The sequence below is a fragment of the Sphaeramia orbicularis genome, chromosome 6, assembly GCF_902148855.1.
Source record: "Sphaeramia orbicularis chromosome 6, fSphaOr1.1, whole genome shotgun sequence".
In the NCBI taxonomy this organism is placed as follows: Eukaryota; Metazoa; Chordata; class Actinopteri; order Kurtiformes; family Apogonidae; genus Sphaeramia; species Sphaeramia orbicularis.
Window position 1 is genome coordinate 2024237 of NC_043962.1, and position 14069 is coordinate 2038305.

A 14069-nucleotide genomic window follows, 5' to 3' on the forward strand; every position below is an offset into this window, starting at 1 on the left:
TTCCTGTTTGGGTGAATAACACCATCATTTCACCATTATGCACCACCATTACAGTCACATGTTTACATCCTCCACCTGAAAGTTATATGTATTTATAATATTTTTTATTTTATTTATTTATTTATTTTTTTGCCAATTTAGTTATTTGTTCTACATAGTTTTTTGTATTGTATATTATTTTTGATATTATTTTAATTATTTCCTTTACTCTATTTTCTGGGATTGCTTTGGTTGTGTCGAAGTGTCGTGTAATCATGCCTGCTCATATTTGCTTGGGGTCAAGTAAAGTTTTTGGAATTGAACTGAAATCAGAGAATAAGCAGAGAACAAGAAATCATGGGTTCAACCCAAACTATAATATACAAAAAATAGGGAAAACCAATTTCACACGTGTGTCCATACTCTAACTAACCACAATTATCCTAACATACTCTATCTGAATATTTAGAACTATAAAACATTTTCTTTAAAGTTATGCATAGCTCTTGCTCATTTTACCGCCACATCCAGTCGATGTCGCTAGTGCATACGTGCCCCTCAAATATATAGTAAAGAAGAAGAAACAGCGGAGACGGAGGAGAAGAAGAAGAAGAAAAGCCCGCCCTCCGCCTTCTTCTTCACTTCGTCCTCACAGGTTGCTGAGAGTTAGATGGTGTAAGACATTAGCTGGAAACCAGCAGGATTTTTGGTTTCTTTCACCGTTTGAGCGAACGTATATTTATTCCGGTGACTCTGCAGCGCAGATAAAATGTCGTCGTGGACGAAGTCGTCCTCAGGAGGCCGGCGCTCAAACTCGAACCCAAATGGAAGGTACGTGTTTGGTTTCGCCTCGGTTTTGTTGTAGCAGGTTTAGCAGGCGTAGCTAACATGGTACTAGTAGCTAACATGATACCAGTAGCTAACATGGTACCAGTAGCTAACAGGGCAATCATAAAAATAAATCACCGGGCAACTCACGAGGCGTTAACCCACCCACAGTTGTCCATTATATATGAGCTGTGCCTCATGAAGTGCGTTAAACCCGTTTTTCGCAGTTCTAAACAACGGCGTGCCTTTCGGAGATCAGCACCGTATTCATCCAGAGAGGAGAGGACCGACGACCACAAGGATGCACTGGACAGGTAGGCAGCCCTCCAATACACACCTCAGTCCACTACAGCATATTATTTATGTGCAGTGTTTCTGTAGTAGTGGCAGAGTACAGTCCAGTAGTTATTGGACAGTTTTATGTTTTCACAGATTTCCTTTTCTTATTTGTCAGATAGATGGAAAAAGAGTTAATTCTTTTGCCTTACCTTAGTGTTTTTCAACCTTGGGGTCGGGACCCCACGTGGGGTCACCTGAAACTCAAATGGGGTCGCCTGAAATTTCTAGTAACTGATAAAAATTAAAACTTACTAATAAAAAATATATGGTGAGTACATAAAAGACATGACAAACTGTGAAGCTGAAACTGCAGCACAGTGGTACTGTTTATCTGTCAAATGTTCATTGTGGTTGGTTTCAGACGTTGCAGCTCTTTCATAATTCATAGTTTGAGTTATTATTTGTTCGGTATTAATTGTCAGTCTTGTAAATCAAAGCTGGACTGACTGTACATATCCTGACCAAGGAAAATAAAATTCTCATTATGTGCAGTAATCTACACCTGGCGTTACTGCCTCCATCCATAATAATATACATTATATAGACTAAATGTTGTCTAAAATTATAACATACTCTAGCAAGCTAGTACATGATCAAAAACATTAATTTTAGCACAAAAAAAAAAAGTCTCAGTTTTGAATGTCTGGAGTCGCCATAAATTTGTGAAGTTAAAATGGGGTCATGAGCCAAAAAAGGTTGGGAACCACTGCCTTACCTTTAAGGTAAAAGAATTAACTCTTTTTCCTACTGTGACAAATAAGAAAAGGATATCTGTATAAGTTCTAGTACACAGTATGAACCTAATTGGAACCTAATTTTATGTTTAATCACCCCTACACATTTGATTTGATGGCTTTGCTTTTGAGAGGCCTTTTCCCCTTTAATTATTTTTTTTAAAGAAAAAAATGAATAAAGGTTACATGTAAGGTACATCAAACAACTTTGCCCTGGACTGTAAAGTACAAAGCCACAGCATAGTGTGCCCTCCAAAGCTTTTCAAAATGGCCAAAAGTTCTGTGATAATACATTTGAGTGTCTCTTTAAGTATCCATAAACGTCTGAAACAAAATTAACATTCAGAGCTGTTACGGAATCTAGTCCAAAAATGGCTTATTCTGTGGTTGACTCCATTTCTAATATGTGGGCTTGCAGATCTGGTTTTGACTGACATCGTTGTAACTAGTAACATTAGCTACACCATCACTGAGATTAAATGTGTAACCTAGTGAGGCAACCTTAAATATAATAGTGAAACACTAATAAGTCACTCGTATATGATGTATATCTAGCATTATTTTTAATTAGAGGACAGCTATTGGAAAAGCTGTTGTGTGCATTGATTAACATTATCACCAGTGACAGGTGAGGTGGTAGTTTTGTTGGTTATTTCATGACAATGGTATCTCTGAGTGGGTGGGACATTTTTGGCAGCAATTGAATATTTGATCTTATGTGATGGAAGCAGCAAAATGTGCAACATTAGTTCCTGAGTGATTTTGACAAGGGCCATATTATAAGGATTAAAAGACTGCATCAGAGCATCTCCACAACTGCAGGTCTTGTCAGACATTCCCATTCTGCAGTGGTTAGTACTGACCAAAAATGGACTAAAGGACAACTATTTCTAAATGCATCTGTGGAATCATGACATTATTACCACCAGCTCAATACTGTATCCCTCTATTTGCTGCCAAAATAGCTCTGACCCAAGGCCTGGAAGATTTCTCAGTGTATGTTGTGGTATCTGACACCAGGACAAAAGGAACAGACCCTTGCAAGTCCCACATAGATCAGGCTAATTTGTCCAACATGTCCCACAGATGCTTGACTGGATTAAAGTTTGGTTTAGTGGTTTGATTCTTGTAGAGTGACTCAATTTTACCCTCATAATTTGACCCTCGTCAAAGTTGATCACATCTTAATGATTCCCATTTTGCTGCTTCCAACACATCAATTTCAAGAAGACAAACAATTTTTTTGCTGCCTGTTGTATCCCACCTACTGAAAGATGCCATTATAGTAAAATAATCAGCATTGTCACCACTTCACCTGTCAAAGGTTAGAATATTCTTTCTCATTGGTGCATTTAAGTTTCCGGAGATTTTAATATAAACGTACTTGTTTTTATAACCTCTTGTATTTATCAAAATTATATGTTTTTCAGTTAATAATGACATGCTACAAAGTCTTCTAGCATACATTTCTTTTTTGTTAGTGAAACGTAATCTTGCGTCTACCCATTGTCCTGAATGGCAGACAGTCTACATCCCACTGTAAAACGGTGGCAAATTGCAGAGCACTGCTTGTTTATTGGAGCTGTCTTCCTGTTGCATCAGCATACTGGCTCCGTCTATGTAGTAATTGCATTTAATCAACAGTTTTTTTTTATTATTACCGGTCTGTCAACAGCCTTTTGTAATTGATGGTAATATCTTGCTCTTCCAGTTTGGAGAGGAAGGAAGACATCTCAATTAGAATAGGAATTTGAGCGATTTACAGAACAATGATTTAGAAGAATCTGCCTACGTCATTCAGATGATATTTAATTAAAAAAACAACTGCTTTGCTGTGAGATGTAGAAGGAAGCTGTTACTTTGGTTCTACTGTTATTCATCATTTCTATCAACTTCAGTTTAACAGGTCATCATAAACTATGATCTCATGAACAATATGCGTCCTTAAATACAATGTCCCATAAAATGATGGTATGTGTCTCTGTTTTTTTGTTGTTGTTCAGTTATGAAGAACTAGAGCAAATGCAAAACTACAGTGGAGGTGTGACCTTCGAGGGTTACACGCATCAGCCAAATGGTAAGTTTTGTGCTCGTCAAAACCAATTTAACGTTAGAATCTTGATTTAACCACTGAACTATCCTCCAACCTAGCTGATCCTAAGCAGCCACTGATATACACAGGCAACTAGGAAAGCACTCGATAAATTGTCTTAATTCTTTCAAAAGTCGCAGACAAAATGTACAAGCTGAATAAATTCAGCCCAATAAATGAATGTATTCTTTATTTAACTCCATGACCTGTGAAATCATATTTTCCAGGAACTGAACATGTCATGAAATTAAATAAAACCATTTACACTTGAAAGAACATGATTTAACTTCTGCCCTGTCCACGCCAACACAAAGACATGTGCACAGATGTCAGTGCTAGACTATGGTAGAGGGATTCTGCCGTTCCATAAAAACTATCAAGTCTGATCACACTGTAACAAATCTGCAAAACAAATCCTACATGTATGCAGTAAGCACTATTTGAAACTGCACAGTGAATATTAAATAGGTAATGCCAGTGACTGTTTGTCAGATATTCTTTATATTCACTTCAGATACTGCAGTTACAGAATGCAAAACCCCACTGTTTAATCATACAATACAATATTACAGTAATCGCTGACCCCTAACCCTTAGGGGCCTGAGCCTATTTTGGCTGTTTTTCAGTACTTTTGATTTTGCCCTTATATACTATATAAACAATTGTGTACTATACCTGTGTTTTTGTTTTTGTTTTTTTTCCCAGGACAACTTCATCTATATCGCCTGCCTATTATTTTTGCACTTTAACCTACTATATCAAAACAAAATGCCAAAAAACACACAAAAAATATAAAATCCAATTTGAAAAATGTATATAATTTATTGCATAAATAACACAAAGATGCTTATCAACCCTTTTCAACGACTTTAAAAGTGAATATTGGTCCCAAATATTAGGTATTTAAAATTAAAATTGGAATAAATTAAAACTACACTCAAATATTTGACATAAAAGCATATCTTTACATAGGCGTTTTCTCACTCCCCCTGTCCTCCTTATATTTAGCAATTTTACCTCAATCAATATCCTCTTCTTCTAAAATGCAGATGTTTTAATGCCATTTCTTTTGAACATAGTGGTCTAGCTCTCATAAATGCAGTTTTTAATTCAACCAAACTACCTCCTTTCTCCTTTTCTTCTCTTTTGTCATCCTCCTTCCATTTCTGTCTTCACTCTGTAGCTGTGGTTAAACCTCCAACCAAATCAGAGGGCACTCCAGCAGACAGACGCAAAACCCTGTATCAGAAGTTCTACAAACAGGTGCAGGAGGAGAGGAAGCCGGCAGATTGTGTGGTCCTGTCTGTCACCAACAAAATCCTGTGAGTATTACAAGAGAAGCGGGAGATGGATGAGGATACAGATTCTGGGAGTGACTGAGTGCTTCTGTTTAGCTTCAGGACACTGAGGGTGGACATACGGAATAAACAGTTCAAGCCTGTTCATGGAGCATTTGGTCCTCGTGTTTATGGCCAAGACTTGAGACTGCAAGTGCTTCTAAGTCCCAGATACTGTGGTCTTTTTTTAAATTATTGTTTAATTTTTGTTTTACCAGATTGGTCCCATTGAGATAAGGGATCTCTTTTTCAAGGGAGAGCTGGTCAAGACGGCAGCAGCAGTCGCATAATTCCAGTTTTCCAATAAGAAGAGCATTTGCAAACAGAAAAAGCATATACAATAAGTCAAAACGATTCTAAATCAACAGCCTTAAATCCAGAATTTTAATGCTCTCTTTAAAATCAGTCATAAGTGGGGTTAGGTCATTGCATTATTAATTTTGCATGCGTTTATCCATAAAAAGGCAAGACTTGGACGTACTTAATGAGAGTCACAGATGGATATAAATGAACCGTCAAGTCCATTGTTTTATTTGACGTAAACTCTCTGATTGTAGTGCTGCTGGGACTAGGGCTGGGCGATATGGCCAAAAATGTGAGTACAATAAAAATATTCGTATCAATCAGTATCAATAAACCATAATTATAATAAATGTCAAGTCATTATTTCTTTTCAGTTTAAAGGCTGATCAGGGTGAAGAAGTCAGTTTGATGGTTATTTGTAGTTTAATTGTTCATAAAATACATAACAAGGTGAAAATGGAATGACATAAAAGATCTAACAACACGTATTGAGGCAAAACCACACCTGTAATCCCTGATTTTGTAATTTAGTGCTTATTTTTAAGGTCTTAGATTAGATTATATAGGACTTTATTGATCCCTCAACAGAGAAATTGACTGGTCAAGGCAGCAACAGAATAAAGTGCAAGAAAAAATGTGCATGCATGAAGATACTGCAAAATAGTAGTAATAAAACGCTGTAGGATTTATAGATATTTACATTAGAGTAGAATTGCAATGTCAAACAATACAGTCTCTTTCAACATAATCAAAATTATGCCCTTTTACACTCATGCTTAGGGTCACAACATTTTACAAATACATTAATAGAACATTCAAAATCATTATACTGATAAAATGTTCAATATGTAAGCGTGCATGAGTAAAATTAAGTAAAACAACAAACATTTGTTAAAGCCTTAGCTGAGAATGTGAACCAAATAAACCCACAAGACTATTATTATGGTAATCGTCATAATATAGAATATATTGTGGATATGAAAATTCATATCACTGTTATCATTATCGTGGTATTGTTGAAATGTGCTCAAAATGTTCAAAAAGTACTTTTATACACTGAAATAATTTAACCAAGTTTTATTTTGAAAGAATAAGATAAACTAATATGCACAATGTACTTTCTGTTGGCAGAAGCATTAAAACATTAACATGTAAACATCAAACATACAAATACACTCGCTGTATAGTTGTGGGTGGTGGTCACAGAGGTGACTCATCAAATTTGAAGTGTTGCCCCCCCCCCCCCTTCCCAGAGACTTTTTTTCCTGCATTTTGTGCAGAAAGGTTGACCATCTTCAATTAGTGTCCCCTCAGCATCCTTTTAAAAATCCAAAATACGTCCAGACTTCCGAGTTTGTCCTTTTTGTGTGTGTGTGTGTGTGTGTGTGTGTGAAGGGGGGGGTGTCTCCGGAGCACTGTCCATGCGGGTGTCTTCCACCATATTTTCACAGGCCAAACATTGTAAACTGTCCATGTATGCCTGTAGTGCTGCTGCTTCTCCAGGAAATGAGCAGTATCACCGTGAGTTTTTCAAAGTGCTCTGATTAAACACGGTTTTAATGATAATTACAATTTGAAATGGTCGTACTACTCGTTGGGAATTTGACCGCCGTATATCATTGTATCGACAATTGTTACATCCCTAATTACACTAACAATAAGGTTTGTTTTATGTCCCAGACTAAGGTGGGACTGAGTTGATTTATTTCTCTTTGATTCATTTTCATGTCACAACCAAAGATGTGGGTGTCCAACAGCTGCACCGTCCACTTTAGCAGGCTGAACAAGCTCACGTACCTCTGTGAGAGGTCACTGAGATAATTGATCATTGAGAAAGTTTGTCTAAATCCATCTACAGTTGGTCTTTGGCATGTGTCAGTGTTTTGCTGCTGTTGTAGAAATAATTACTGTCATAACGACGACTTCGGACAGTGAATTACAGTGATTCTGAGCTGCCGGTTTGGCTCCTGTTCATGTAGTAAGTCTGGTTTTCACAGATGAGGTAATAAAGCAAGGTGGAAAACAATTCCAGTGCAGGGTTCTCACTAGGGTTTTTTCACAGCGTAGGGACACCATGTACGCAGCGCGCACCACGCACATGGCACGAGTTTTGTAGGGGGTTCCAGGGGCATCCTCCCCTGGAAAATTAGGGATAATCAGAGCGGCACTCACACTACACGCACGCACAGGCTAAATTTAGATATAATTTTCCACGGGTGATCGGTCCGTTTAAATAAGATAAATTAATTGAAGTCTCATTGTCAGCCAGTGAGCGTAAGGCAAGTGATTTTGCTGGGCGGGCGTCAGACAATACCAAGGCACACAAAAGGGTGTTGATTATATTGTTCTCATTTCCTGTCTGCAGCACTTTGCGCCAAGGCAAAGGAATATATTTTTTCAAATTCAGATCTCGTTATCATTACGCTGGACGATCTCTCACACACACACACAAAAGCACCACTACACTGGTTGAAAGACAGCGTCGCGGGTCAAATCTCAGCGTCGGGGGCCCTGATGTTCAATGATGCTAGCAAGAACCTTGCTAGTGTGTTTTTTAGGGAGTATTTCAAGTAAAAAAAACTGTCACACTCAGCCCACATTTCCCAAAGTACTTACTTCATCAATGAAAGGATTTGTTTCAGGTTTGTACTGGATGTTAAAAGATTACAGATCTATAATAGTGCCAAAATAGTCCATAATAGTGCTATGTTTCAGTAATATCAGCAAAGAGCCATCACACACAGCCTAACCTTCGATTTTCACTGGCAGCAACTGTTGTATCATGTCATGACTCCATCATGGTTTTGCTCCGACCACAGATTTGGTCATTCTTGTTTGTTTTTTTTTTTGGTTTGTTTTTGTTTTTTTTCAGTACTTCATCTGTAGATAAAATGGACCACATAGCTTAATCATTTCTTTTTGTTTGTAAAAGACAGCAGGACAGTAAAAAAAAAATCAAAACAAAGTCCATAGACTTATGTGTGACTGCATTTTAGTTGTAAAACCACTGTATATTCATCCTCTTATTCTTTAATATGAATATTTTGATGATGTTTGTTAATCACATTGATGATGTATGATTTTATGCAATCAGGAGTCGATAGGGGGTGTTTGAAGATTGAAAACTTTTACAGACACAATTATGCAAATCACTGTTTGATAACCAATTAGCCCTCTAATAACACAGAAATGAAGTCAGTGGTGTGTAGTGAACTGAACAGAGGCGCAACAGATTCAAACACTGGACAGTTCAACAAGACTAAACTTTGTTACCCTTGACTTTCACTGCTTCACATCAACTCTGGCCTTGAACATGTCATTAAAGTGTACCTGTACTGGTCATGCTTATGATGTTAATTGTGCTTTGTGTATTACTTAAAAGCAAGAGAGGTGCAAATTCAGTAAAAAATCACCATAAATGCTCCACACTGGACCTTTTTGTTAAGTGAATTACAGGCGTAGGCAGAACCTATGGGCCCGGAAGTGACATACTCGCATTTATTCTGGGTGATTGAGTGCGAGTAAACAAGCTGCAGTCAGTAAGCAAGATTGAGTGGAAAGCACGTGTTTGAGCTTGTTGTTTGTGCAGCCGTAAGCTTTGAACTCCGCCATTGTCCTAGAAATGCGACGCAGCACTGGCCGATTATGTGTCATCTTAGGCTACATTCAGACTGCAAGCAGATGTGGCCCAAATCAGATTTTTTTGCCCATTTGTGACCTGTATCTGATCTGTTAAAGATAGTTTGAAGAGCACTAATCCGATCCAGACCACTTTCATATGTGGTCCTAAATCTGATTCGTATCTGATATTTTGCAGTGCGACTTCAGTCTGAACGGCCAGGTCGCATTTATCCGACCTTTACGGCATTGAAATGCAACAAATGTCACAGGAGTGTTACTTCCATAAACAAGTAACAGTGTGTGTCTGCGTGGTCACGTATTCCGTCAGGTCCTCTTTTGTGCATGTGGGTCACTTCAGGGTCGCATTCAGTTCACATTCAAAACTGATAGAAGTCACATTTAATGTGTAATAGGAACAAGCATACAAAAAAGTCGGATTTCACCAAAAAATCCAAATTGTGCATTAAGACCTGCTGTGTGAACGTAGCCTTTGACTGGTATCTGCTGCAGGGTCAGTGACCAGTCCATCACAGCCCAGGTAACTGGACAAAATGAGTCTGTGTCAGCACTGGTGCTGGAACAGCTGTGAAGGAGGCAACGTGTCTCTGACCATGACTGACTGTCGGAGCAGAGACGTAGCACTCATAAAGATTTCCTTTTCTTTTTTGTCAGACAGGTGGAAAAAAGTGGACTTGCTTTCATTCAGGTTTAGTCTAATCTTTGGTCACATATACATGTTCTTGTTTAATGACAAATACAAATAGTCACCGCAGCTGTCCCCATTATGCCTGATGTACCTAAGACCAGTAATGAGTCACAAACCAATCTTTTTTTGTTTTTTTATATATATATATATATATATCACACACACACACAAAATAATATGACAATGCTGCCAGATCTGGGGGAAATTACTGGTAAAACCTCCAGAAACCAGAGAAAACTTGTATGTTTGCATTTTGCTGACACTGAACAACATGAGAAAAAAAATTGTGATTCCGATCATGGATCATGATTTTACTTTAAAAGATCATCATATCTTTTGGCCAAATCACCCAGTCCTGTTCTGTAGTCCTTAAAGCTTTGTCCATCATGAAGACAAACTAACAGCAGCAAGGCTTGGGTTAACTTTAGATGAATAGATTGTATTGAGTTGAATGTGTGTGTCTGTCATATTGTGATGGATTTGTGGTCACTAATGGATCTTGGTAGCGTTCCCTGACTTGTTGATATGTTTTCACATTTACTTCTTCTCTTCTGTCAGCTTGTCTTTGCAGTGTCTTCTATAAATTAAAATAGACCAACAGCAATCACACATTGAGCCAAACTACTAAATAAATGCACTTTATTAGCATGTATATTTCTGCATAAGGGCAATGAACTCATTTAATGCTTTTTTTTGTCACTAATGACATCAAACACACACACACACCTTTTGACAAACTTTTTTTTATTGGTCCCTGGTCAATAAATACACTTTTATTTTCATTTCTATTCTACATCACTCATTCTCACTGATATGGACAATGCACTATATTAAATTGGCTGCTATTGTTAGTGATATGTTAAACACATTTAGACATTTCTACTTCATTTAAAACAAAAATGTGGACTCTTGCCAGTTTTCCACCTTGTGCATTAAAACTGGGCAGTGAACGCTGCTCTGAGCTTGTAAATGAGACACCGGTAAAATGACCAGAACAGACTACAATACTGATACATATGACACCCTACCTGTTCTTTAACAGTGGAAAAACATTTCCACTCACTATATGATGCAACATCAAAAACGAGTTAGTGTCACTCTTACAAAAGCAGACACTGCAATTTGCGTGCCTTTACATTAAGTAACATAATTTACAGTAAAAAAAACACATGAAATTTTCATTTTATTGCAAAGCATGACAGTTTTTGCGTCAAATTCACCAACTGCCTTTTAATGAACTTTTACATCATATTTCCATTCTTTACACCTGTAAACGTAACATTGACTGTTTTCATGCACATTACGACTATTCTGAAACTGATACATTTCCAAATGAGTTGATCACATGATTAATGAAAATAAGTATTCCACTTACATCATTCTTGTCCATACCCCAGTCAAAAGTCAAACTACTGGTAACAGATGTTGTGCTTTTTGTACTTCACCATCCTCTTTTATCCCTTCAGACACACTCTGAGAAAGGTTAACTTAACACCTCCTCAGATCCTAAAACCTGTTGGGTTTTTTTGTCATAATGTTTAACAGTAGGTGTGTTTCTCCTTCTACCACAGAGGATCTTTTGCTCTACTCCACTGACTGGAAACAGGGTTCATGGGTTACAACTTCCTGTTGTAAAACCCACAAATGACACATATTCTGAAGTATCCTCATAAATCCCCAATATCAGCATTTTCTTTGTCTTACCTGGACAATACTCTTTTTGGGGAAAAGGCCAAATTCAGAATATTCAAATGGAATATGCTGCCATATTCCAGATAATCGTAGAATATCAGCGTGTATATGAACGTACTAATCATGTAGGGACTCATCTTATACCTTACTTTTTTTTTTTTGTCTTGCCTGTTAATTGAAATTGCAACAATTAAAGCCAACATTCACACTATCTGTGTATTGCATTATCACATAAATAGGACTCATTCTTGCAGCTAGCCTCACTCTGGTTTCAGAAACACAACTGTATGTAAGTTTGGATGTAATTTTTTTTTTTTTATGGTCAGTCTGTTTCACTGTGGACATAAAGTCACATCACACTGTCTTAAACACACCTCAGATCACTCTATTAGATCCTACCCTTAACTACACTTCTATTATCATTTGACTTCCATTCAAACCAGGCAGAGATGGCTGAAAATATGCCATTGACTGCAAGATTTTTAAAGTGTGAAACCCAAACACTATTTTATAACTGACTTGTGACTTTACAGTGCATCATCATTTCAAGAACTGATGTTGCAGTAGCTCTACATAATCTTTTTTGGTGGTTTTGGTTTTATCTTGGACTAAAATGTCCTTACATATTCCAAATAACCCTAAATATGAAACGCACCTAAATATTAACATCATTGCACATTATAAACACCTTGGAGATCAAAAACTGTTCCACCCAAAGCATGATATAATTCAATACTTGGTCCTGTCTTTAAGGACTGCACATACAGCATCCACCACACAAACGAAAAGTTGTGTTTTTGTTGGTAAAGCACACCATATAAATCCAGAAATCTCCCTCTGTTCTTCTCAGAGATGTTGGGTCGCTTAATATAGGAATGTCAAGTTAACAAAGTGTTTCTCTTCCTCTCAAAGGGATTACCCCAAATCGCTAGGCCAGTGCTTGCAGGAGCGTGGCCTGTCAGTGGAAATGCTCTACCTTCAGGCGGAGTCGGGCCTGACCCGTGCCCTACAGGATGTCCGATCCGACGGCTCCCCCTTATGTATTCTGGTGGAGCAGACAAACATAGCTCTGTCCTCCTGCACTGTTATCATATTCTCAGAATCCCTCAAAAGTAAGTCCCCTCATTCTTTCAAAGCAGCCACACCACCTCAGTTAAAATGCCACCCCTCCCTTTAAAGTCCAAAGGAGTGTATGTTTTACGCAGACAATTTTAACCCCAAAATATGAAGCAGATCCTGTGGAAAAACCTCATAAAAACAACAAATAGACCTCTTAAACCACTCACATGTACAACTGTAATCCAACGCTCAACATTAATATGGTCTTCACGACAAAAACTATCAAACATTCCTTCAACTTTTAACCAAATCTTGGTAGATCTTCCACTGGTGTCGTCCTACTTTACATAAAACTGCATGTATACATGTTTCCTCAACAAAATGAAATCAATTAAACCTACATAACATCAATTTACTGTTTACATCGATTATGCTCTCATGGCAAACTTGCTAACAGCAAATTTGCTCAAAACAATAAACTGTCATTTTCCTCGAATTGCTTTGTGGCAGTTCCTCGGGCAATTCCCAAAATGTTAATCTGTTCATATAAGTCAACAAGTGACGTGTGCAGTTCACACCAGACATAATATCTGCACTTCAGATCAACATAAAACCCACTTAAAAACAAATAACACATGGAGCCGTTTCCTCATGATATGAACAACAATAATTTAACCCTGGACAAATGTGTATGACTGATGTACAAGTGGATTTTAAAGGTAGAGTAAGCCATTCTTGAAAGACTCCCCTGTATTTGAGTGTCTTCAGTAGCGTTATATAAAGGTTAACTTACTTTTTTATTCCCGTAGGGAAATTCAGTCTCTGCATTTGACCCATCCTTATTCATACACAGTGCCTAGCATTAGCCATTAGCATTAGTACCTAGCACACATTAGGAGCAGTGAGCTGCCATTGAAGGAGTTCAGGGACCAACTCTAAACTCTGTATCAACACTGTGGTCAGGGTCACTGACAGGAGAATTAACCCTTACATTCCTGAGTTTAATGACTGGGGAACTGGAGCCAAGGTTCTAATAGTTCTGGATTTTTCGTTATAGTTTAGTTTTATTTAGTTTTGACCTTTTTTTCTGTAATTCAGTTAGTTTTAATTAGTTTTTAGAGCAGGTTTGCTAGTTTTTATTAGTTTTCATTATTTTCTAAATGCTTAGTTTTAGTTTAGTTTTAGTTTCTTTATATCTTCTCTCTTCTCCTCTGTGGTCGTATTCAAATAAATCCCAGACAGGACTCTGCTGCTTTCTCCCAACTTTAGTCTCCATGTTTCCAGGTAGAGTGGGGACCAGAAGACGACTGGAAACTACAAATGAACACAAATGACAGACCGTTAAATATCATATGGTGCCAGCAGCTAAAATTGCTTGA

The 14069-nt window shown here is 37.6% G+C and overlaps 1 protein-coding gene across 1 annotated transcript; it reads left to right on the forward strand.

Moving 5' to 3' along the window:
- Positions 1-617: 617 nt before the first annotated feature.
- LOC115420332 (uncharacterized) lies at positions 618-13176 on the forward strand. The gene is made up of 5 exons (XM_030135565.1): positions 618-810; positions 1035-1121; positions 3884-3957; positions 5156-5294; positions 12544-13176. Exons 1-5 carry the CDS (start codon positions 749-751, stop codon positions 12806-12808), a joined length of 627 nt encoding a protein of 208 aa, XP_029991425.1. The 5' UTR covers positions 618-748; the 3' UTR covers positions 12809-13176.
- Positions 13177-14069: the final 893 nt, after the last annotated feature.

Coding starts and splice junctions, on each gene's coding strand:
- LOC115420332 (XM_030135565.1), top strand. CDS start 749: ATGTCGTCGTGGACGAAGTCGTCCTCAGGAGGCCGGCGCTCAAACTCG. Junction 3,958..5,155: donor TTACACGCATCAGCCAAATG/GTAAGTTTTGTG, acceptor TTCACTCTGTAG/CTGTGGTTAAACCTCCAACC. Junction 5,295..12,543: donor TCTGTCACCAACAAAATCCT/GTGAGTATTACA, acceptor TTCCTCTCAAAG/GGATTACCCCAAATCGCTAG.